The sequence below is a fragment of the Ornithorhynchus anatinus genome, chromosome 1 (assembly GCF_004115215.2).
Source record: "Ornithorhynchus anatinus isolate Pmale09 chromosome 1, mOrnAna1.pri.v4, whole genome shotgun sequence".
Taxonomy (NCBI): Eukaryota; Metazoa; Chordata; class Mammalia; order Monotremata; family Ornithorhynchidae; genus Ornithorhynchus; species Ornithorhynchus anatinus.
This window is the reverse complement of record NC_041728.1, coordinates 144173433-144196593: the sequence shown is the minus strand read 5'-3', so window position 1 is coordinate 144196593 and position 23161 is coordinate 144173433. Positions and strand designations below refer to the sequence as shown.

Below are 23161 nucleotides of genomic sequence, written 5' to 3'. Positions count from 1 at the left end.
AGTATTTCTCCCCAAACTGAGATGAAGCATTGCCTGAGAAGGTCCACCTTGGTTCACCGGACCTCGATGGACAAAAGGGGTCTCCAAAATAGGGCCGAGAGACATAATTGTGAGAAATCAGGGTCGTAATCGATCAATCCGTCAATGGTATTCGAGCGCTTACTCTGTGCAGAGCAACTGGACTAAACACTCAGGAGAGTACAATACAGCAGAATTAACAGACACGTTTCCTGCCTGTAACGAGCTTATTCATTCGTTCAGCTGTATTTATTGAGCGCTTACTGTGCGCAGAGCAGTGTATTAACTGCTTGGGAGAGTAGACTATAACAATAAATAGTCACATTCCCTGCCCACAGTGAGCTTAGAGTCTAGAGGGGGAGACAGACATAAATAATTATTCATTTTTTATGAATAGTGTGAAAATATAATTTAAAGATATGTACATTAAATGTTTGGTAGTTGGGGGTGGGAAGGGAATTGAGAAGGGGTTGGTCTTGCAGGGACTTTTCTGAGGGACAGAGAAAAGGAACAGTCAATTGAATGAAAAGGGGGAAATAGATGCAAAGATGTGGAAATTGCTGGGCTATGGCAGCACTAGGTATGGTTCGTGAGGGGAAAGGGACCAGGCAGGTGGAGGGTGGGGTGTAAAAAAATAAAATATATTATTATGGTATTAAGCGCTTACTATGTACCAGGCACTGTACTAAGCGCTGGGGTGGATCCAAGCAAATCGGGTTGGACACAGTCCCTTGCCCCACATGGGGCTCACGGTCTCGATCCCCGTTTTACAGATGGGGTAACTGAGGCCCAGAGAAGTGAAGTGACTTGCCTGAGGTCACACAGCAGACCACTGGTGGAGCGGAATTAGAATCCATGACCTTCTGACACCCAGGCCCGTGCTCTGTCCACTACGCCAAAGTGACAGGCTGAACGGATCGCTGGCACGTTGTGACCCACTGTTGTGGTGGAAGGAATCTTGGATTGTGAGCATCACTGCTGAGTTCGGGCTCTGTTATCGGGTCACTCTGGGCAAGACCCTCTACTGCTTTGTCTTTTTTTTCCCTTCTTTTTGCCAATGAGAGAAAACACTTGCTTCCTGATCTTTTATGTATAGCATTCAGATTCTTGGATGAAATACATTGTACCCATGTGATTTTTGTGGTGTCAGTCACTCGTTTGATTGTTTTTATTGAGCGCTTACTATGTGCAAAGCACTGTCCTGAGCAGTTGGGAGAGTAAGGTATAACAACAGACACATTCCCTGCCCGCAGTGAGCTCCCAGTCTACAGGGGGAGATGGATATTAATCTCCATTAATAAATAAATTACTGTGAAAGTAGTGAAGCTACCCCAAGGCCAAAGTGTTTGGTCATTTTGAGGGGAAAATAAGAATTCTGAAGATCTTCCCCGAGTCTTGTTTACTTCTTTTGTAAAGTTATTAGCAATTGTTCAGTTTTATTTTCAGGTTAAATGGAAAAGGCAGGGGCCTGGGAGGATTAAATTCCTGTTGTCTTTCCTATTTAGACTGTGAGTCATTCGTATTTAGTGAGCGCTTACTTTGTGCAGAGCAATGTGCTAAGTGTTTAGGAGAGTGCAGTGAAACATTTTTAGCAGTGCCTCTCAATGGAAAGAGCACGGGTTTGGGAGTCAGGTCATGGGTTCTAATCCCGGCTCTACCACTTATCAGCTGTGTGATTTTGGGCAAGTCACTTAACTTCTTGGTGCTTCATTTACCTCATTTGTAAAATGGGGATGAAGACTGTGAGCCTCACATGGGACAACCGGATTACCCTGTATCTACCCCAGTGCTTAGAACAGTGCTCTGCACATAGTAAGCACTTAACAAATGCCAGCATTATTATTATGAGAAGCAGCCTGGCTCTGTGGAAAGAGCATAGGTTTGAGAGTCAGAGATCATGGGTTCAAATTCTGGCTTCATTACTTGTCAGCTGTGTGACTTTGGGCAAGTCACTTAACTTCTCTGTGCCTCCGTTACCTCATCTGTAAAATGGGGATGAAGACTATGAGCCCCATGTGGGACAACCTGATCACCTTGTAGCCCCCCCAGTGCTTAGAACAGTGCTTTGCACATGGTAAGCGCTTAACAAATACCATCATTATTATTATTAGTATAACAGACACTTCCCGGCCCATAACAGTCTAGAGCCCTATGTGGGATAGGGATGAGGTATGACCTGATTACCTCGTATCCACCCGAGTGCTCAGGTCACGGCTTGGCCCGTGGTCAGCGGTGAACCAATACCATGACGGTGGAATGGGTACCGATGCCACCCAGAGTCAAAGGTTTCTACTAAATGACCTCTGAGTTCTTTCTGGACATGTAATACCTGTGGTTTAAATTGTCTTGAATGAAGCGTCGCAAATATGCCTAGGGCAATAGATGGAGCCGTGTCAAGCAAAAATAAAGCCTAGCCCCCAAACCCCTCACAGTGGAACATCAGTTGTGTAACGCACAGTGATGCCAGAAAGAACGGATCCGAGATGTGGGTCTCTTCAGAGCTTTCACTGTGGAGGATGAAAGGAGTGGGGCTTGCCTTTTCTGGACAGAGGTGGCCGTACGGGAAAAAACCCAAAGATGAGAGCGGGAGAGGAAATCAAGGGGGGAAGAAAGGCGAGGGCGGGAGAGGTGAATTTCTGGATAGTATTCGCAGCCGAATTAGACTCCGTCTCCGAAATGTCAGCTTGCTCAACGTATGGTGTTTCTCCTCAGATGATAGCTCCCACAGAATGAATGCCTGTCTTTCTGATTTAGATCTGAAGACGAGGTTTCCTTCTGCCACCCTGATATGCCCGCGGCCCTCCTGCCCAATGATACTGTTGCAGCCCGCCGGACTTCCTGCCCCTAAGCAGCTCTCACCGCCTCCTTCTATGTCAGTGGCTCCTGGCTCAGCGGCCTCCTTGCCGTTCTCCCTGCCGAGACCTCTGGGACTGGGGGCCGCTCTGCCTCTCCCCGGGGAAGAAGAACTCTCAAAGGCTGTGGAACAAGATTCGGCACTGGAGGGGTTATGCAAACCCTTGTTCTGTAAACTCTGTAATGTCACCTTGAACTCGGCCCAGCAGGCCCAGGCTCATTATCAGGTAAGGACAGCGAAGGACCCGCAGATCTGTCGCGTAGAATCCTGCTTTTCCGGGACAGGGAGTTTCAGACGGTCCACGTTTTGCCCTCCGCTACGGGGCATGTTCTACTTTGGAAAGGGACTTTGTTGGCCGTTCAGATGCTTACCTTCTAGGAGTCCTACAGGCCTTTAGGTTAACAGGGTACAGAGTGCCTGCGTCAATAGCTATCCGGTTCGTAACTTCGGCTCTCAAAATACCTCCCAGATAAATCGACTGATATTTGATGTCTCCCTATCCGTTGAAGGAAGACCTGAGTCATTCCTCCTGGGAGTAGTTTCTGTTTTAAAGAAAGTCCACACAGATAGCTCTGATCTTGGTCTAGAAAATGTAATAAGTACGTGATTGTCGGCAAAAAATTCCCCGTGTTCTCCTGGATATAGGTTTTAGGTCTGCTCTTGTTGACCAGTTAACTAGCATTCATTATTCATTCAATCATATTTATTGAGTGCTTACAGTATACAGAGCACTGTACTGATTGCGTGGGAGAGTACAAGCTAACAATAAACAGACACATTCCCTGCCCTCAGCTAGCATCCTACATGTTAGCATGTAGCATGTACATTTTTACCTCACTGTTCCTCATCTCTCGAAGGGGACAGAAATGCATTCTGAATTAGGGAGAAACTCAGAATGCATTTGTACAGTGCTGTGCCCCAACAAGTGCTCAATAAATCCCATTGATTGATTCATTTGGAGCTTCTCCATAAATACAGCTTCTTATGGCTCTTATTCCTTTCTACCTCTTTCCACCCTTTCCCACCACTCTCTGGAGGTATTCATGATATAGCGAATAAAGGCATTTGGAAAAAACACCAGACAGGAAAATAAAAAGTAGTGCTTTTTCAGAGTTCTAAGGAAACAGTCAAAGGAGAAAGCTACCTAATATGTGCATGAATCTGTCTGGGGCTCCACGTCCAGTGGGGAATAGAACTGAAAGTGAGGAGGCAGGGAGAAAGAGGCAGAGTGTCTAGTAAAAAAAAAAAAAAAAAAACAAAAACCCAAATCAATCAGTGATTTTTATTGAGCACTTACTGTGTGCAGAGCACCATACTTGGGAGAGAGATACAATAAATGTGGTAGACATTATCTCTCTCCACAGGAGCTCATATGCAATAGAGAGTAGAAGGGAATTCAGGATAGTTTGCGTGGAGTACAAAAATTTAATATTTCTGAGGGTTCTGAAACAGGGAATGTAAATGTGAAGTTGGAGGGTGCAGTGACAGAGGGTGAAGGCCAGTAATCAATTTAATCAATCAGTTATTGGTATTTGAGTGCTTACTCTGTGCCAAGTGCTTGGGAGAGTACTCTACAGATATTACCCTTTATAGCCGCAACAGCCTCCTCCTAAGCAGCAGCAAGTAAAATCAGCAGGTGGGGAGGGGAAGAGTGGTCTGTGGACAGGGGAGGAAATTAAGGTAGGCCAGGAGGGAAGGAGGGAGCTTGCAGTGGAGTTGTTTATGCACAGGAACAGTTTCTCTAAAGTATGGTTTTGGAAATAGGAAATCGAAGGAGCGCTAATGTTATTGGGAGCTCTGCAGATTAAATACTCTGACTTGAAAACATATGAGGGAAAACCACCCAGAATTGGAAAGAGAAGACTAGCTTTAATAGAGCAGCCCTAAAGAAAGAAAATCTGGAAAGGCAAATTCTGCAGAAAAACAAGGTATGAAGGGGAGAGAAGAGGTGAACCGATAAGGGATGGAAGTGATGAGGAGGAGATGGAAAGGAGAGTAGGTGACAGATGTTAGAATGGGAAGCACCGAAAGTCTAGTAGGCAGGCATTAAGGACAGTGAGCTAAGCAACCTGGTTAACAAGAATAGGAAAGTTGAAAGGTGGAGGTCATAAAGAGAGCATAAAGAAAGCAAGGAGTATGAGTAGACTTGATATACTAAGATTTTTTTCTAGGAAACGAAAACTTTTTAAAATAGACATTGGCCACGTTGTTGAAATTGGGAGGACCAGGGAGTAAGAATGAGACTGGTCTGTGCAAATATGGGAATAATCCATATTTACTGAAAACCAGGAATGTATTTAGTTATTTTAAGAGTTTTAGAGTGGTCATTCTGCTCCAGCACACCCTGTTATGACTTTATTTTTAATGCACTTATCTATTTTTAGTGACATGAAATTGTGGCTTTAGTTTTGAATTTAATTTAAAATCCGCTTAAAATCTGTCTGTAGGCTGCATGTTTATCGGGTCTTCCATCTTGCTGCCCCTCCAGATGGCCTCATAGAAGTCTAAAAAGTTCAAGTGGGTTAGGGGAGAGAGGCAGCAAAGCCCCTCTGGGCGTCAGCTGTCAACCATAATGATTTCTGAGTGAATCGGAGAATCAGTGTGGCCTAGTGAATAGAGCATGGGCCTGGGAGTCAGGAGGACCTGGGTTCTAATCCCAGCTCTGCCACTTGTCTGCTTTGTGACCTAGGTCAAGTCACTTCACATCTCTGAGCCTCATTGTAAAATGGGGATTACAGCTGTGAGCTCCGTGTGGGACATGGACTGTGTCCAACTTGATCAGCTTGTATCTACTCCAGTGCTTAGTACAGTGCCTGGCACTGTAAGCACTTAACAAATAGAGAAGCAGCGTGGCTCCATGGAAAGAGCACAGGCTTGAGAGTCAGAGGTCATGGGTTCAAATCACGGTTCAGCCACTTGTTAGCCGCTTGTCAGCTATGTGACTTTGGGCAAGTCACTTAACTTCTCTGTGCCTCAGTTACCTCATCTGTAAAATGGGGAGTAAGACTGTGAGCCCCACGTGGGACAACCTGGTCACCTTGTATCCTCCCCAGCGCTTAGAACAGTGCTTGGCACATAGTAAGCGCTTAACAAATGCCATAATTATTATTACCATTATTAAATCCCATTAAAAAAATGCAAATTCACCCTCTCAGGAACATAAACTACAAGCCTGCTGGTTTGCATTCACGATACCCCCTTAGTGTGTGATTGATAAATCAGGGTCAATTCATTCATTCAGTCATATTTATTAAGTGCTTACTGTGTGCAGAGCACTGTACTACAAATGCATGAACAGGTAAGGGTTATTAGCTTCCTTTTTTTCCAAAGTGTTGGTTCTTTGACATGAATTTAATATTTTCCCTAGTATCTAAAATATTTACTTTTAAAATCTTCTTTGCCCAACTATTTATTGAGCACCTACCTCAAGAAGAATATTGTACTAGGTGCTTAAGGAATGTCATCCCTGTGCTCAAGAAGCTTTTAATTGGAGAGAAGATAGACGTAAATCAACGACTGAGTAGGCAACAGACACAACTGAATAAAAAAAAAACTAGTAATATTATTGCTGAGGTGACTGGATGGCTTGATTTAGAAAGTGTGGAGGGATTAAATAAGTAAATTTAAGCCAGCAATCTTGACATCTACTACCTGAGGTATTAGGACCCGTATAGCTATTTTAATGCACACCAGGGAATGCAGTGGCCTCCTACACATGATTTAAAACGAACGGTTACATTTCAAAAGGCAACTTTTGCCCAGCGTTTTCATTAAAACAAAATGCTTGCCCTCTGTCAACAATTTAAAACTCTGTAAAATCAAGAGACCTTCCAAATCCCCCAGTTTAGCTTCTTCAATGCTGCCCATTTGGTAAGTTACTAAGTCAGTGTTTGATTTTTAAAATGGGGCTGAAGACATGGATCAATTCAAAGTCCAGAGAGCCATTCAAAAGTAGAGGACCCGCCTCTTTGAATTTCAGAAGAATTTAGCATAGTAAGCTAAATTATCTAAGGTTGAAAATATGAAATTCTTTTCCCATTAGGCAAACTATCACTTTGCTCCTAACTTGGTCGGTGATCTCGGGCAACCATGGAGCCCTATGTGGGTTAGGCACTGTGTCTGGCCTGATTACCCCAGTGCTTGAAGCATAGTAAGCACTTAACAAATACTGTAATTATTATTATTAATAAACTGATTTACACCTGAAGAGTCAAACCAAGTTTCTCGAGCAGTAACTTCTGGAAGCAATTTTCTGAATTTTTGAACTACAAATATGCCATGTAAACATGAATAAAGTTCCGTCTTTTTTTTTTTTTTCAAATCCTTAAGGATTTCAGCTCACTCCGCTTATTCAGACAGAGGCCTAATGACTGACTTTCTTGCTTGAAATATGCAGATTTATTAGAGTTTTCAGCTTTTCTGGTTTTCACAGTATCGCTCTTGGGATTCAAGCCGTGGCAGTAACGTGTGAATGAGAAGGAATGGGGGGGAGTTTTTATGGGTGGTTGTGACATTTTCAGAATGACTATGGGAATTCATTTCTCAGACTGCTTTTGTTTGATACCGCCTATTCAACTCCTTAATACTTTGTGATGACTTTACTCAAGGCCATGGGACAGAGTTTTTTGTTTCAGAGGTCTGAATAAGCAGTTCTATCCCAGCATCTTAAAATTCAATTTAAAACTGCCAGGACCAAAGCATGACTCTCCCTTGATGTGAGTGGTTGCAGGGATGCAATATGTACTTCTCTGCAGTGCTTTTGGGAAAAAAAAATGATTTCATGGCTAAATTGATTAAAAACCTTCAGGTTGCCTGGAGACTCATAGAGTTCTATTTCCAGGGTAAAAATCACAGTAAGAAACTTCGAAACTACTATGCAGCGAATAGTTGTCCAGCTCCTGCCAGAATGAATAATTCAGTAGAGCCTGCAGTTACTTCGATTGTACCAGTTTCTCCTCAGGTAAGTCACACAGAAGGGTTCGTTACCGTTTCTCCCCTCTAAAAAGCAATTTTAAATGTGGTATTAAATGAGGTTCAGGTTGCCTCTGGACTGTAAGCCTGCTGTTGGCAGATAATGTGTCTGTTATATTGTACTCTCCCAAGTGCTTAGAACAGTGCTCCGCACACAGTAAGCGCTCAATAAATATGATTGACTGACTTACTTTCTCCTCCTCGTTAACTAAGCTTGTTGTGGGCAGGGAATGTGTCTGTTGTATTGTTATATTGTACTCTTCCAGTGCTTTCTACAGTGCTCTGCACACAGTAAGTGCTCAATAGATAGGATTGACCTACCGACCTCTAGACTGTAAGCTTGTTGTGGTCAGGGATTGTGTCTGCTATATTGTACTTTTTCAAGCACTCAGTAAATACGAGTAACTGACTGAAATGGGAAGTTCCTACCTCTGTGCCCATGCTCATGGCTTTCCTCTGCCTAGAACTCTGTCCTCCTTCAGATCTGAGGGACCCTAGCTCTCCTCATCTTCAAAGCCTTCCCGAAAACACATATTGTCCCGTACGCTTGTTCTAATCAACTTCCCATCTCCTTAGGTCACGTCCATCCATCAGCCGCCCTTAACACGTCTGCATATTCTCGCTTAGATTGCCTTTTATTTATCTATTTTTCCTCCTCTACTTCGGGTTTTGACGACTGTGGTTTCTGGCTCCTCTGCTCCATTAGACTACTACAACCCAGCCTCTACACTTTGTTTCTCTACTGCTAATCTTCTCAGTGTACCTCAGTCTTGTCTATCTTGTCACCGATCTTTCGCCCACATCCTTCCTCTGACCTGGAAAGCCTTCCCTCCTCATATTGGACCGATAATTGTTCTCCCCCACTTAAAAGCCGTATTGAAGGCACCTCTCCTCCAAGAAGCCTTCCCTGACTAAGCCCTCCTCTCCTCTTCTCCCACTCCCTTCTGTACTGCTCTTATTTGCTTCTTCATTCATCTTTCCTCCCATCCCCACAGAATATAATGATAATAATGTTGGTATTTGTTAAGCGCTTACTATGTGCAGAGCACTGTTCTGAGCACTGGGGGAGATCCAGGGTAATCAGGTTGTCCCACGTGAAGCTCACAGTCGTAATCCCCATTTTACAGATGAGATAACTGAGGCACAGTGAAGTAAAATGACTTGCCCACAGTCACACAGCTGACAAGTGGCAGAGCCGGGATTTGAACCCATGACCTCTGACTCCCAAGCCTGTGCTCTTTCCACTGAGCCATGGTGGAATTTATGTATATATTTGTATGTATCTGTAATTTATGTATTTATGTATATTAATGTCTGTCTCCCCTTCTAGACTGTGAGCTCATTGTGGGCAGGAATGTGTCAGTTGTTATATTGTACTCTCCCAAGCACTTAGTACAGTGCTTTGCACACGGTAAGCGCTCAGTTAATAAATAATTTGACTGAATAAATGAATAATAATAATTATGGCATTTGCTAAGCGCTTCCTATGTGCCAAGCACTGTTCTGGGTTATTCATTCATTCATTCATTCAATAGTATTTATTGAGCGCTTACTATGTGCAGAGCACTGTACTAAACGCTTGGGATGAACAAGTCGGCAACAGATAGAGACAGTCCCTGCCGTTTGACGGGCTTACAGTCTAATCGTGGGAGACGGACAGACAAGAACAATGGCACTAAACAGCGTCAAGAGGAAGAACATCTCGTAAAAACTGGCAACTAAATAGAATCAAGGCGATGTACAATTCATTAACAAAATAAATAGGGTAACGAAAATATATACAGTTGAGCGGACGAGTACAGTGCTGTGGGGATGGGAAGGGAGAGGTGGAGGAGCAGAGGGAAAAGGGGAAAATGAGGCTTTAGCTGCGGAGAGGTAAAGGGGGGATGGCAGAGGGAGTAGAGGGGGAAGAGGAGCTCAGTCTGGGAAGGCCTCTTGGAGGAGGTGATTTTTAAGTAAGGTTTTGAAGAGGGAAAGAGAATCAGTTTGGCGGAGGTGAGGAGGGAGGGCGTTCCAGGACCGCGGGAGGACGTGACCCGGGGTCGACGGCGGGATAGGCGAGACCGAGGGACGGCGAGGAGGTGGGCGGCAGAGGAGCAGAGCGTGCGGGGTGGGCGGTAGAAAGAGAGAAGGGAGGAGAGGTAGGAAGGGGCAAGGTGATGGAGAGCCTTGAAGCCTAGAGTGAGGAGTTTTTGTTTGGCGCGGAGGTCGATAGGCAACCACTGGAGTTGTTTAAGAAGGGGAGTGACATGCCCAGATCGTTTCTGCAGGAAGATGAGCCGGGCAGTGGAGTGAAGAATAGACCGGAGCGGGGCGAGAGAGGAGGAAGGGAGGTCAGAGAGAAGGCTGACACAGTAGTCTAGCCGGGATATAACGGGTTAGATACAAGGTAATCAAGTTGTCTCAAGCGGGGTTCACAGTCTTCATCCCCATTTTACAGATGAGGTTACTGAGGCACAGAGAAGTTAAGTGACTTGCCCAAGGTCACACAGCAGACAAGTGGTGGATCCGGGATTAGAACCCACCTCCGCTGACTCCCAAGCCTGTGCTCTTTCCACTAAGCCACATTTCTTCTTGTGTTTCCCATGCTTCTCGAATAAAGCCCCTCAAAGGTAGTGGGTGAGTCTCTTATTTAGGTGTATTCAGGGCTCTGCCTACAGCAGGCACTCAGTAAATATTGTCAATCAATTCAGCTTGTGGACCCAGTAGGTAAGGCAACTCAGCATGCGGTGCAACCAAAATGAAAAAAAAAGTCTACGTGAGTCAGTCAATTAAATCACTCAATTTGTTAAAGAAAAATCACGCAGTAGTATTAAGCTCTCCCTGTGTGCAGAGCACTGTACTAAGTGCTTGGGAGAGTGCACTTTAACAGTAGATAACATTCCCTGCTCATAAGGAGGTGAAATTCTTGAGGAAGAGACAGACATTAAATTATGGATATATACGTAATCCATAAATCCTATTTATTGAGCACTTACTTTATGCAGACCACTGTACTAAGCTTTTGGAAGAATATAGGAGAGGTGGTCGGCAGATTCCCTGCCCACAATGAACTTCCAGTCTTGAGGAGGAGACAAGCATTAATATTAATGAATAAATTACAGTTACATATATATGTGTCTAAGAGTACATAGGGAATGAGAGGAAGAGGAAATTAGGGGTTAGGGAAACCCTCATGGAGGAGATGTGCATTGTAGAGAAGCAGTGTGGCTCGGTGGAAAGAGCATTGGGAGTCAGAGATCATGGGTTCCAATTCTGGCTCTGCCACTTGTCTGCTGTGTGACCTTGAGCAAGCCACCTCACTTCTCTGTGCCTCAGTTCCCTCATCTGTAAAATGGGAATGAAGACTGTGAACCCCATTTGGGACAACCTGATTACCTTGTATCTACTCCAACTCTTAGAACAGTGCTTGGCACATAGTAAGCACTTAACAAATACCATTATTATTGTTATTAATAAGGTTTCAAAGGCAGGGAGAGTAATCTTTTGTCAGCTATGAAGAGGAAGGGCATTCCAGGCCTGTGGCAGGATGTGGGTGAGAGATTGGGAGCAAGATAGACAAGACTGAGATATAGTGCTATGGGAATGAGGGTGTGTGGTGAATAAAGGATACAAAACCAAAAGCAAGGGTGACCCAGAAGGGAAAGGGAGTAGGGAAAGTGAGGACTTAGTTGGGGAAGCTTCTTTAAGGGGATGTGATTTTCTTAAGACTTTGAATTGATTTATCGAGTGTTTACTGTGTGCAGAGCTCTGTACTAAGCGCCTGGGAGCCTAGGCTGTAGCAGACTTAGTAGACATGTTTTCCCTCCACAAATAAGTAAGACTTTGAAGATGTGGAGAGTGGTCATCGTTCGGATATGAAGGGGAAAGGAGTTCCAGGCCTGATGCAGGACGTGGTTCAGCTGCGAGATTGAGATCGCGTGCCTTGACTAAGATCATGTGCATATGCGCCATCATTTCTTTCTATAACAAAATTGTTTGCGCCAATTAGTCCAATGAGTTAAATCCAGGTAGATGTGTATTATGGAAAGCGGGTTTTTAAATTGCATTTTATCCAAATTTTTTAATGAAAAACCTGTGTTTTAGCAGAACTGACTGTACCAAAACTTCAAATGTCTGGATTAACTGAATGTGCTATGAATATATGATATTCTGGACCAAACAGAGGCCCAGCCCAACAGTCGCTTAAAAATGCCAGATCTGGCCCCAAATTGGAATTGCTCTTTTTTTTTTATAAGATTTGTTTGCTCTTGCCTGATTCAGTGTAATAGACTGAGAGAAACAAGACCTTGAGATTCAGAAGAGTTTCCAGAAAGAGCTGTCAGGTACATTTCTTCTGCGAGTCTTCTCCTGCCCACCTTTGAATGAAGGCTTGCAACTGTAGGCTTCACAATTGGGCAAATGCTTTTTTTCATGTCTTCCAATCCTGCCAAGACATTAGCGATTGTCTGTTATTGGCTTCTTCTGAAACAGAAGTGCTATTCTACAATTACCAGATTTAGAGTGACACTAATGAGAAGGGAAGAAAGCATCTATAAAGATATTGACATTCACATCACAGCAGTGGTTATTCCCAACAAGCTGATGGAAGACTGTAAGATGCTGTAGACAGCAATGCTGACACAGACAGAAAATATTGAGCCATATGAGATGAGAAAGCTAAATAAGAATGATCTGTTTTTGCCCAGCTAATATGCTGCTATTACAACATTCCACTTACCAAATAAGAGACATTTTAGATGCACTCGCAATTTAAGCAGTGGTACTTTATTGACTACAACATTATGCAACAGTGAGACCTAAAGGATTCTCATGTACCTGCTCTTCTGCATTTCACCAAGCACTGGACCGGTTATTGCTTGTCCCATTGCTGTTTTTCGGAAATTATTAGAATCAGTACATCGCAATGTACCATTCGAGTCCCAAATCCAAACACTGGAGAACTAGAGGAGTAGTGTGGCCTAGTGGATAGAGCATGGGCCTGGGAGTCAGAAGGACCTGAGTTCTAATCCTGGCTCTGCCACCTGTCTGCTGTGTGACCTTGGGCAAGTCACTTCACTTCTCTGTGCTTCAGTTCCATCATCTGTAAAATGGGGATTAAGACTGAGCCTTGTGTGGGACAGGGCTGTATCCAACCCAGTTACCCCAGCGATTAGTACAGTGTCTGGCACATAGTAAGCGCTTAACAAATATCACAGTTGTTCTTATTAGAGGATGGAGACATCAGTGAGAGGTTTGTAGTCAACTCAAAGCAAGCCTGGTCCATGCAAGAAGCCCCATTTTCCTGTCCCAGTGCTAAATGTGCCTAGTGAACTATCAGGTCCAAGATTTGCCTGCCAAGCGGCGAAGACAGTGGGCAGTGTTAGCTGACCATACTAGGACTGTTGGACGAGAAAGACTCTGGCATAAAAGACTTTCTTGCAGCTTAGCAACCTTGCGATGCTGACACGAGGATGTTTACCAAAGTCTGTGTTGGAGCAGAAAGAACAAGCTGAGGCTGACAAGATACAGGGCTGTGCAGCCACGGACCAAAACCTTCCAGCAGCAATCAATCACAGTGGTATTTATTGAAAGCTTACTTTGTGCAGGACACTGTACTGAGGGCTTGGGAGAGTACAGTACAACAGAAGTAGCAGACAGGGTCCGTGTCCGTAACGAGCGCTCTGAAGAATGCGTTTGAACCTGTACCCATTATCACAGAACCATCGAAGAGTTTGTCACTGGCAAAGAGAAAAATTGTTGCAAGAAAACTTCAACAATTCAACTTTAGACTTTAAATTCGTTGTGCGTAGGGAACCTGTCTTCCAACTCTCAAACCCTTAGTATAGTGCTCTGCACACAGTAAGCACTTAATAAATACCATTGATTCAACAGTTTCTGTGACATTTTCAGCATCTCTGAAGAGTGCATTTGAACCCGTGCCCATCATCACAGCACCATTTAAAAAATTTGTCACTGACAAAGAGAAAAGTCTTAGCATGAACACTTAAACTATTTCCTTGACACGTCTTCCACTAGTGAGGATTATGCACTATAAATGAGATCTTAACATGATGTACTTACTAATAGGTCATAGCCTGTTCCGTGGTGTTTTCATTAAAAGTTAGTGAAGATGGCGCCGTGAAGAATCACAAAACACCTCAAACTGATAGACTACCTGCTGAAATCTACAAGAGGGAAAGGCATATTCTGCTCAGGTGTCCATATGGCTACTCCTCGGCATGAGGAATTGTGGAAAAATGCCAGACGATTTCAAAAGTTCCGTCTTTATCATCATTTTCCTGTAGAAAGGGTCTCCGGCCAGCTATCCCAAAATTTTACTCTCTGCTGCCATCAAGATCAGGGAAGCAGCGTGGCCTAGTGGAAAGAGATGGGCCTGGGAGTCAGAGGACAAGGGTTTTTATCCCAGCTCTGCCACTCGTCTGCTCTGTGACTTTGGGCAAGTCACTTAACTTCTCTGGGCCTCAGTTGTCTCATCTGCAATATGGGGATGAAATCATGGTTACCTCATCTGTAAAATGGGGATGAAGAGTGTGAGCCTCAAGTGGGACAACCTGATTACCCTCTATCTACACCAGCGCTTAGAACAGTGCTCGGCACATAGTAAGCGCTTAACAAATACCAACATTATTATCATTATTACTTCTTCCTACTTAGACTGTGAGCCTCGTATGGGAGAGAGACTCTGTTCTTCAACTACCCTATGGCCTAATATAATTAACAGTAATAGTAATAATAATCATCATCATCATCATCCCTGCCAGGGTCCTCCTATTCCGAGTTCTGCAGAATGCCTTTAACCGTGTCCTTCCAGAATCATGTAGCTTCAAACTACACCAGAGCAGAGCAGATGTGATCTTCTTTGCATGTCAGATTCAGAATTATGAAAAACTTTAAAGAGCTGTACTTTTATTGTAAACCGTGCAGAAGCATTTAGCATTATTAGGAGACCTGGATGTTGGCTATTGCTAAACATATCTGGCTATTCAAGAAGTTTATTAAAATCTTTTGATTACTCCTTCATGATACACTGGCCCCATCAGAGTCGAAGCTATCTTCTACAGGTCTTGACTAATCTTTTTCCATTACCATTAGAGTAAAGCAACCTGTGAATCAGGTCCCTTGAGATTTAACCTCTTCTACAGAGGCATGTGTAAGAGAACATGATAAAAGTTCTGGAAGCTGATGTCAGAATATGATTTTAATCCTCTGGGAAACTCTTCCATCTCAGCAGACTAAGAGCATTATTGAAAAATCTGAGGAGCTGCTATAGAAGTACACCTACAAGGAGACAGGTAGATGATTACAAATTGCTGGGTCTGAAAAGGGATTCGCAATAATAGTTCGAAGAAAGTCATTGTTAAAAAATAAATAATAGTATCTGGTGCTTGCTATGTGCCAGGCACTGTACTAAACACTGGGGTGAATACAAGCAAATCAGGTTGGATACTCTCCCTGTCCCATGTGGAGCTCACAGTGTCAATCCCCATTTTACAGATGAGGTTATTGAGGCACGGAGAAGTTAAGTGACTTGCCTAAGGTCACACAGCAGACAAGTGGCAGAGTGGAGGTTAGAACCCATGACCTTCTGACTCCCAGGCTCGTGCTCTATCCACTGCGCCGTGCTGCTCCTTAGATTTTAGATTGTGAGCCCCAAGAGGGACAGGGACCGAGTTCAATTCCCACCTGTGTATTTTCTCCCAGTGCTTAGTACAGTGCTCTTCTCCCAGTAAGCGCTCAATAAATACTATTAGGACCATTATACAGATGTCTCCATCGTTGTGACATCCCGTGGTCCTCTATCTTTTAGGCTAAATGATCCTAATTACCTTCTCAGAAGCTCTGTAGTAAATTAGGATATTTATCATGTTGTTTTTGTTTCTTTGATATCAGATGGGCTCTTCCAAGCCGGGAGGCCGAATAATAATGGCCACAGAGAACGATTACTGTAAACTCTGTGACGCCTCGTTCAGTTCCCCAGCTGTGGCCCAGGCTCACTATCAAGGGAAAAATCACGCCAAAAGGCTGCGGCTCGCTGAGGCTCAGAGCAACTCATTCCCGTAGGTATTGCCCGACTTTCTATAAGGCTAATGTGCCGGGTGGAACTTTTGGAGAGAAAAAGGCTTCAGAGAGGACTTCTAACGGGAAGTGTTTCTTATGCTCACGTTCCTTCACCTGCAGAGATCCATCGGATGTCGGCAAACGGCGGCCCCGGAAAGAAGGGAATGAATACAAGATGATGCAGAATAGGAGAACTCCGTATGCGGTTCAGAATAATGCAGGTAACCTTGGTTTTTTTTTTTTGTTTTATTTTTTTGTCTTATGCTGTCGAGTTGTCTACGACCCAGAGCGGTACCATGGAAACATCTCTCCTCAGACACCCCACCTCCATCTGCAATCGCTCTGGTAGCGTATCCGTAGAGTTTTCTTGGTAAAAATACAGAAGTGGTTTCCCATTGCCTCCTTCCTCACGGTAAACTTGAGTCTCCACCCTCGACTCTCTCCTATATTGCTGCTGCCCAGCACAGGTGAGTTTTGACTTTAGCAGATTGCCTTCCACTGGCTAGCCACTGCCCAAGCTAAGAATGGAATGGGTATTCATTCAATAGTATTTATTGAGCGCTTACTATGTGCAGAGCACTGTTCTAAGCGCTTGGAATGTACAAATCGGTAACAGAGACAGTCCCTGCCCTTTGACATGCTTACAGTCTAATCGGGGGAGACGGACAGACAAGAACAATAGCAATAAATAGAATCAAGGGGATGAACGTCTCATTGAAACAATAGCAAATAAATGGAATCAAGGCGATGTTCATTTCATTAACAAAATAAATAGGGTAATGAAAATATATACAGTTGAGCGGACGAGTACAGTGCTGAGGGGATGGGACGGAAGAGGGAGAGGAGCAGAGGGAAATGGGGGGAAAAGAGGGTTTAACTGCGGAGAGGTGAAGGGTTGGGGTGGAGGGAGTAGAGGAGAAGGGGAGCTCAGTCTGGTAAGGCCTCTTGGGGGAGGGTATGGCTCTGCTTGACTCCGCCTCCCACAGCCGAGATTGGTAGAGTACTGGAAACTCTCTAGGTGTGACCCTGAGAGGGGAGGTACCTTGGTTATATGCGGTCAAAATGGGCCTATTTGCAGGATTGAGCATTTTACTCTCCTTTCTCTGACCTGATTATCTTGGATTGACCCTAGCATTTAGTGCAGGGCTTGACTCATAGTAAGTAAATAACCGATACCACGGTTATCATTTCATTTTTCCGTAACAGTAGTAGAAAGCCATAAAGAATTTGGTTTGTCAAATTTTTTAGTGAATAGAAAGAGTTGAATGAAAGTTTTTTTGATTTTATGTTTTGGGGTTTTTTCTTTGAAAATATATATTTTTATGGTATTTGTTAAGCACTTTACTATGTGTCAGGCAGTGTTCTAAGCACTGGGGTAGATATAGGATAATCAGGGGCTCACAGTCTAAGTTGGAGGGAGAAGGATTTAAATCCCCATTTTACAGATGAGGCAACTGAGGCACAGAGGGAGTCAAGTGACTTGCCCTGGGTCACACGGCAGATAAGTGGCAGAGCTGGGATTAGAACCCAGGTTCTCTTATTCCCAGGTCGTGCTCCCTTCCACTAGTTCAAACTGCATCTCGTTTATTCTCTAAATCACGTTGCTTCTCTTTTTTTCGCTTCAGATTTCTCTTTGCGAGTATTATTTTGTGTATTCTAGCTTTAATGACTCACTGATTGCAGCTCAAAACTTGTGGATTCCCCCCCAGCTGGAGGCTACTGAGTCGCCCCCTATTAGAGGAACTTGCCACGCAGCTCAGGACTTTCTTTGTCTTCAGTTCCCTCCTTCTGAATACCTCTTCTCAGTCCTCCTCGCCCAGCACCCCTCCTCATTCCCTTCCCCACAGGCCGGCCCACCTCAGTGCAATGCCATCCAACCCCTCCCCACCCCTTGCACCGCCCCCACCGTTCTCCCTCTTCCCATCTCTGTCATCCTTCCCCCACACTGGCTCACCCCATTCATCCCCTTCCTATCCCTCACACCGTCCTCACCACACACATCCTCGCTTCAGCCAGGACCCCCCTCATTCCATCATGAGGAATCTTCCCTTCATTATTGACCTGCTCCTGACCCAGTCGCTGCTTCTCCTCGCCACCACTGAACCTGACTCTCCCCCGACGACACAGTCTCCTCTCCTGCTCTCTCTAGAGGGGGCCTCATCTTCTCTCACTCCCTCAGACTCACTGGGAAAGGGGAAGAAGTCAGCTTCCTTCTCACTCCCCCATTTTTTCTTTATGGTATTTGTTTAGTGCTTACTATGTCCCAGGCACTGTTCTGAGCACTGGGTTAGATACAAGCTGGTCAGGTTGGACACAGTCCATGTCCCAAATGGGGCCCACAGTTGTAATCCCCATTTTAATAATAATAATAATAATTTTGGTATTTGTTAAGCGCTTACTATGTGCCGAGCACTGTTCTAAGCTCTGGGGTAGACAGAGGGGAATCAGGATGTCCCACGTGGGGCTCACAGTCAATCCCCATTTTCCAGATGAGGTAACTGAGGCACAGAGAAGTGAAGTGACTTGCCCACAGTCACACAGCTGACAAGTGGCAGAGCTGGGATTCGAACTCATGACCTCTGACTCCAAAGCCCGTGCTCTTTCCACTGAGCCACGCTGCTTCTCATTCTTTACAGATGAGGTAACCGAGGCCCAGAGAAGTGAAGTGATGTGATTTACCCAAGGTCACATGGCAGACAAGTGGCGGAGCCGGGATTAGAACCCAGCTCCTTCTGACTCCCAGGACCAGTACTACTTTCGCACTATCCCACCCCCCCCACCATTCCTCTCATTTGCTTCTTTTGAAGCCCGTATTGTCTGCCTTTACCACCCACTCCAATTACTAGTCACAGTCATCTATCACCCCCCCAGCCCCACCTTCACTTTTCTGAACCACTTTGATCCCTTTCTCACATTCCTTTTCTTATACTCCCTCCCTGCATTGATCCTTGGGGACTTCAGTATTCATGTGGATGTCCCCGATGGTCCTTCCACTGTTCACCTCCTCTCATCTCTCTACTCCAGTGACCTCCTGCTCCACCCCACCTCACACACTCACCAACTTGGACACACAATCTCCAGTAACTGTTCAGTCTCCACCATCACTAATTCTGAAATTCCTCTACCTGACCACAACCTCCACAACCTCTCGCCTGCTCTCTTTCCCGTACACCCACATCAGGCAAATCTGTCCTTTTATCCCACAGAGACCTCTGTTCATTTGACCCCCTGCAGTATTCTGTAGACATCCTTACCCCATTTGGTCTCCAAACCCAAACTACTGTCTGCTGACGCACATATCGACATACTCAACACCACCCCCTCCACTGAACTGAACTCCCTGGCTCCCCTGTCCCTCCGTTAGTCTCCTACCACTAACCCTCAACCCTGGATCACCTCCACAGTCCAATTCCTCTGCTCCTGTGCCCCTCTGCTGCACAGTGCTGTTGGAGGAAATCCAGACATTCCTCTGAGCTTTATCCACCTTAAATTCATTCTTATTTGCCTCAATTCGGCTGTCTCAAGCTGCCTAACAACAATATTTACCCTTCCTAATTCACTCCCATAACCCCTGCTCCCGCCAGCTGTTCCAGACATTTAACTCCCTTCTCAACTCCTTTCGCCCCACCCTCACCATCTCTTTCCCCTAATTACCTGACCACCTACATTATCAACGAAATTGAAAGCCTAAAATCTCCCCCGCTCCTTTCCAATCCCCCCTCTTCCACCCTCTTCTACTATCCCGCTATTCCCTATAGTAACTCAAGATGAAATCTCTCTCTAAATCTTCCCCCCACACCTGTGCTTCTGACCTCATCCCTTCATACCTTTTTAAAACACTCACCCTCTCCCTTCTTCCCTCCTTCACTGCTATCTTCAACTGTTCACTTTCTAAAGCCCTCTTCCCCACTGCTTTCAAACTTGTTTATGTAACCCCTGTCTTAAAAAAATTCTTCCTTGGCCCCATGGCTCCTTCTAGTTATCGCTCCATCGCCCTCCTACCATTTCTTTCTAAACTTCTTGAGAGAGTTGTTTACAGTCACCCGCTCCACTTCCTTTCCTCCATTCCTCTCCTAGATCTCCTCCAGTCCTCTCCTAGATCTCCTCCAACCTGGCTTCTGCTCCCTTCACTCCCCAGAAATCCCCTTTTCTAACCAATGACCTTCTCATCAAATCTGATAGCCTCTACTCAATCCTAATTCACCTAGCCCTCTCAGCCACCTTTGTCACTGTAGATCACCCCCTTCTTCTTGAAACGCTATCCTACCTTGGCTTCACTGACACTGTCCTCTCTAGGTTCTCCTGTCTCTCTGACTGCTCCTTCTCATTCTCTTTTGCTGGCTCCTCCACTGCATCCCACCCTCTGACAGTGGGGGTGCCTCAAGGCTCAGTTCTAGATCCTCTTCTATTCTCCAACTATACACCCACTCCCTTGGAGAACTCATTCACTCCTGTGGCTTCAATTCCCATCTCTATGCAGATGGTTCCCAAATCTGCATCTCCAGCCCCGACCTCTCTTCTTCCCTGCGATCTCACATTTCCTCCTGCCTGCAAGACATACCTATTTGGATGTCATGCCAGAATCTCAAATTAAACATATCCCAAACTGAATTCCTTACCTTCCCACACAAATTATGGCCTCCCCGGTCTTTCCCATCACTGAAAACAACACCACTATCCTGCGTATCTCACAATAACCTTGGCATTGCCTTCAACTCATCTCTCATTCTACCCACATATTCAATATGTCACCAAATCCTGTTGGTTCTATCTCCCAACATTGCTAAAATCTTCTCTTTCCTCTCCATGCAAACTACTACTAATGCTTATCCAAGCACTTATCCAGTCCTGCCTTGACTGAAGCACTTAGTACAGTGCTCTGCACACAGTAAGTGCTCAGTAAATACTGCATCTGCCTCTTTGCTGACCCCCCGGCCTCCTGTCTCTCCCCACCCCGGTCTATACTTCACTCTGCTACCCAGATAATTTTTCTACAGAAACGTTTAGGACATGTTACCCGCTCCTCAGAAACTTCTAGCAGTAGACCATCTGCCTCCTCGTCAAACAAAAAACTCCTCATATTTGGCTTTAAAGCACTCCATCACCTTGCCCCCTCCTACCTCACCTGGCTACTCTCCTACTACAACCCAGCCTGCACACTTCCCTCCTCTGATGCTGACCTTCTCATTGTGCCTCGCACTCGCCTATCTCGCCACCGAACCTTCATCCATGTTCTGCCTCTGTCCTGGAACACCCTTTCTCCTCAAATCCAACAGACAGTTACTCTCGCCATTCTTCAAAGCCTTATTGAAATCACATCTCCTCTAGGAGGCCTTCCCTAACTAAGCCTCCCTCCCTGCTTTCCTCTTCTTTCACTCCCTTCTACATTGCCCTGTCCTGTTCCCTCTGTTCTTCCCTCTCCCAGCCCCACAGCACTTATGTACTTACCTGTAATTTTTTTTGTGTGTTAATATCTTTCTCCCCACCTCTGTAAGACTGTAAGCTCGTTGTGGGCAGGGAATTTGTCCATTTATTGTTGTATTGTATTCTCCCAACTGCTTAATGCAGTGCTCCGCACACAGTAAGCATTCATTAAATATGAATGAATGAATATTAAGATGCTTACATTTTCAAAAGGAGCTTGCAGTCTAGAGAGCTGTCCCTAGTGCTTGAAGTACAGTGGGGAAATGCCCCCACCAGGCTTACAGTCTAGAGTCAGAGACAGACATCAAAATAAATAAGCAGGCGTCAACATAAAGACATAGAATTACAGATAATTACATATATACATAAGTATGCGGATGGGGCCGGGGGGCAAGAGAAAAGGGAGCGAGTTGAAGTAATGCAGAAAGGAGGGTGAGCTGAGGAAAAGGGGGACTTAGTCTGGGAAGGCTTCTTGGAGGGGGTGTGCCTTCAGTAGGACTTTGAAGAGGTAAAAGTGATTGGCAGATTTGAGGAGAGAGAGCATTCCAGGCCTGAGGTAGGATGTGGCCAGGGGTCGGTGCAAGACAGGCGAGATGGAAACACAGTGATAAGGTTAGCGGCACCAGAGAAGTATAGTGTGCAGGCTGGGATGAAGGAGGAGAGAAGGGAGGTGAGGTAAAAAGGGGCAAGGTGATGGAGAGCTTTGAAGCCAATAATGAGGATCTTACCCCAGTGCTTAGCACGTAGTAAGCACTTAATAAATTCAGTAGTTATAATATCAGAGTTACATGGCCTCCCAAACTGTCTGTTGTTAAAATTAGGAATACTTTGAGCCATTCTTAAAAAATAAAGAAATTAATACATCGCTGGATGTTTCAAAGCTTAATTGAGCGAGGATTGTTTTTGGCCGAATGTAACCTTTTGGAGAGCTATTTGGAAAATTTATTATCTCTCCAGCATTAGAATGTTAGGTACTTTCAAACAATTTCATGCAGCATCTTAAAATGATTTTAGTGAGAATCCATGATGTACATTAGATAGACTTCATAAATACAGATTAGACTGTGAGCCCGTCATTGGGCAGGGATTGTCTCTATCTGTTGCCGAATTGTACATTCCAAGCGCTTAGTACATTGCTCTGCACGGAGTAAGTGCTCAATAAATACTATTGAATGAATGAATAGTAATAACTAATATTCCATTGTTTACTGATTTTTTTTGGTTCCTATTGAATATTCCCTAAATCGGTCATAACAATATAACGTAGTTACTATTTATTTCTTGTTTCAGCAGGTCCCTACTTCAATCCTCGTTCTCGACAGCGGATTCCCCGGGATCTTGCAATGTGCGTTACACCGAGCGGCCAGTTTTACTGCTCAATGTGTAACGTTGGGGCTAGCGAAGAGGTGGAATTCCGGCAGCACTTAGAAAGCAAGCAACACAAAAGCAAGGTGTCTGAACAGCGGTATAGGAGCGAGATGGAAAATCTTGGCTATGTATAATGAATTACATTCCTCTGATTGTAGTTTTCAGTTAAGCAACTTGTCTTGCCTGCTGTTTGCCTTCTGTGACTATGCCCTGCTTTGTGGTCATTTCGATATAAGTACATTCCTCCGCTTTAAAATCAGTACCCGCAAACTGAATGGTACCGTGAGGTGTTAAAATGTAAACTGAGGGTAATGTGCCCTGTAAATCAGGCTGGATTTTCAATTCCACTTTGTTCTCAAAAAATGGTTTCAGGCTGTTTGTACAGTAAGAGCATGTGACCATTGATATTGCTCAACAAGTAGCTAAGCAGAGTTTTAAATATTCCTCCCTTCATTATGAACCACA

At 44.7% G+C, this 23161-nt stretch overlaps 1 protein-coding gene across 2 annotated transcripts in view; it reads left to right on the top strand.

Annotated features, from left to right (window-relative positions):
• ZMAT3 (zinc finger matrin-type 3) overlaps positions 1-22865 on the top strand; it is a 28356-nt gene extending 5491 nt beyond the window's left edge. Inside the window, exons 2-6 of one of the 2 annotated variants that reach the window (XM_029074349.2) lie at positions 2773-3098; positions 7713-7832; positions 15737-15903; positions 16025-16125; positions 22619-22865. In XM_029074349.2, coding sequence (XP_028930182.1) covers positions 2829-3098; positions 7713-7832; positions 15737-15903; positions 16025-16125; positions 22619-22830 — 870 coding nt within the window. In that variant the 5' untranslated portion in view covers positions 2773-2828 and the 3' untranslated portion in view covers positions 22831-22865. The remainder of the gene's footprint in view (positions 1-2772; positions 3099-7712; positions 7833-15736; positions 15904-16024; positions 16126-22618) is intronic. The other variant, XM_029074350.2, reaches the window with a different exon arrangement.
• The last annotated feature ends 296 nt before the right edge of the window (positions 22866-23161 follow it).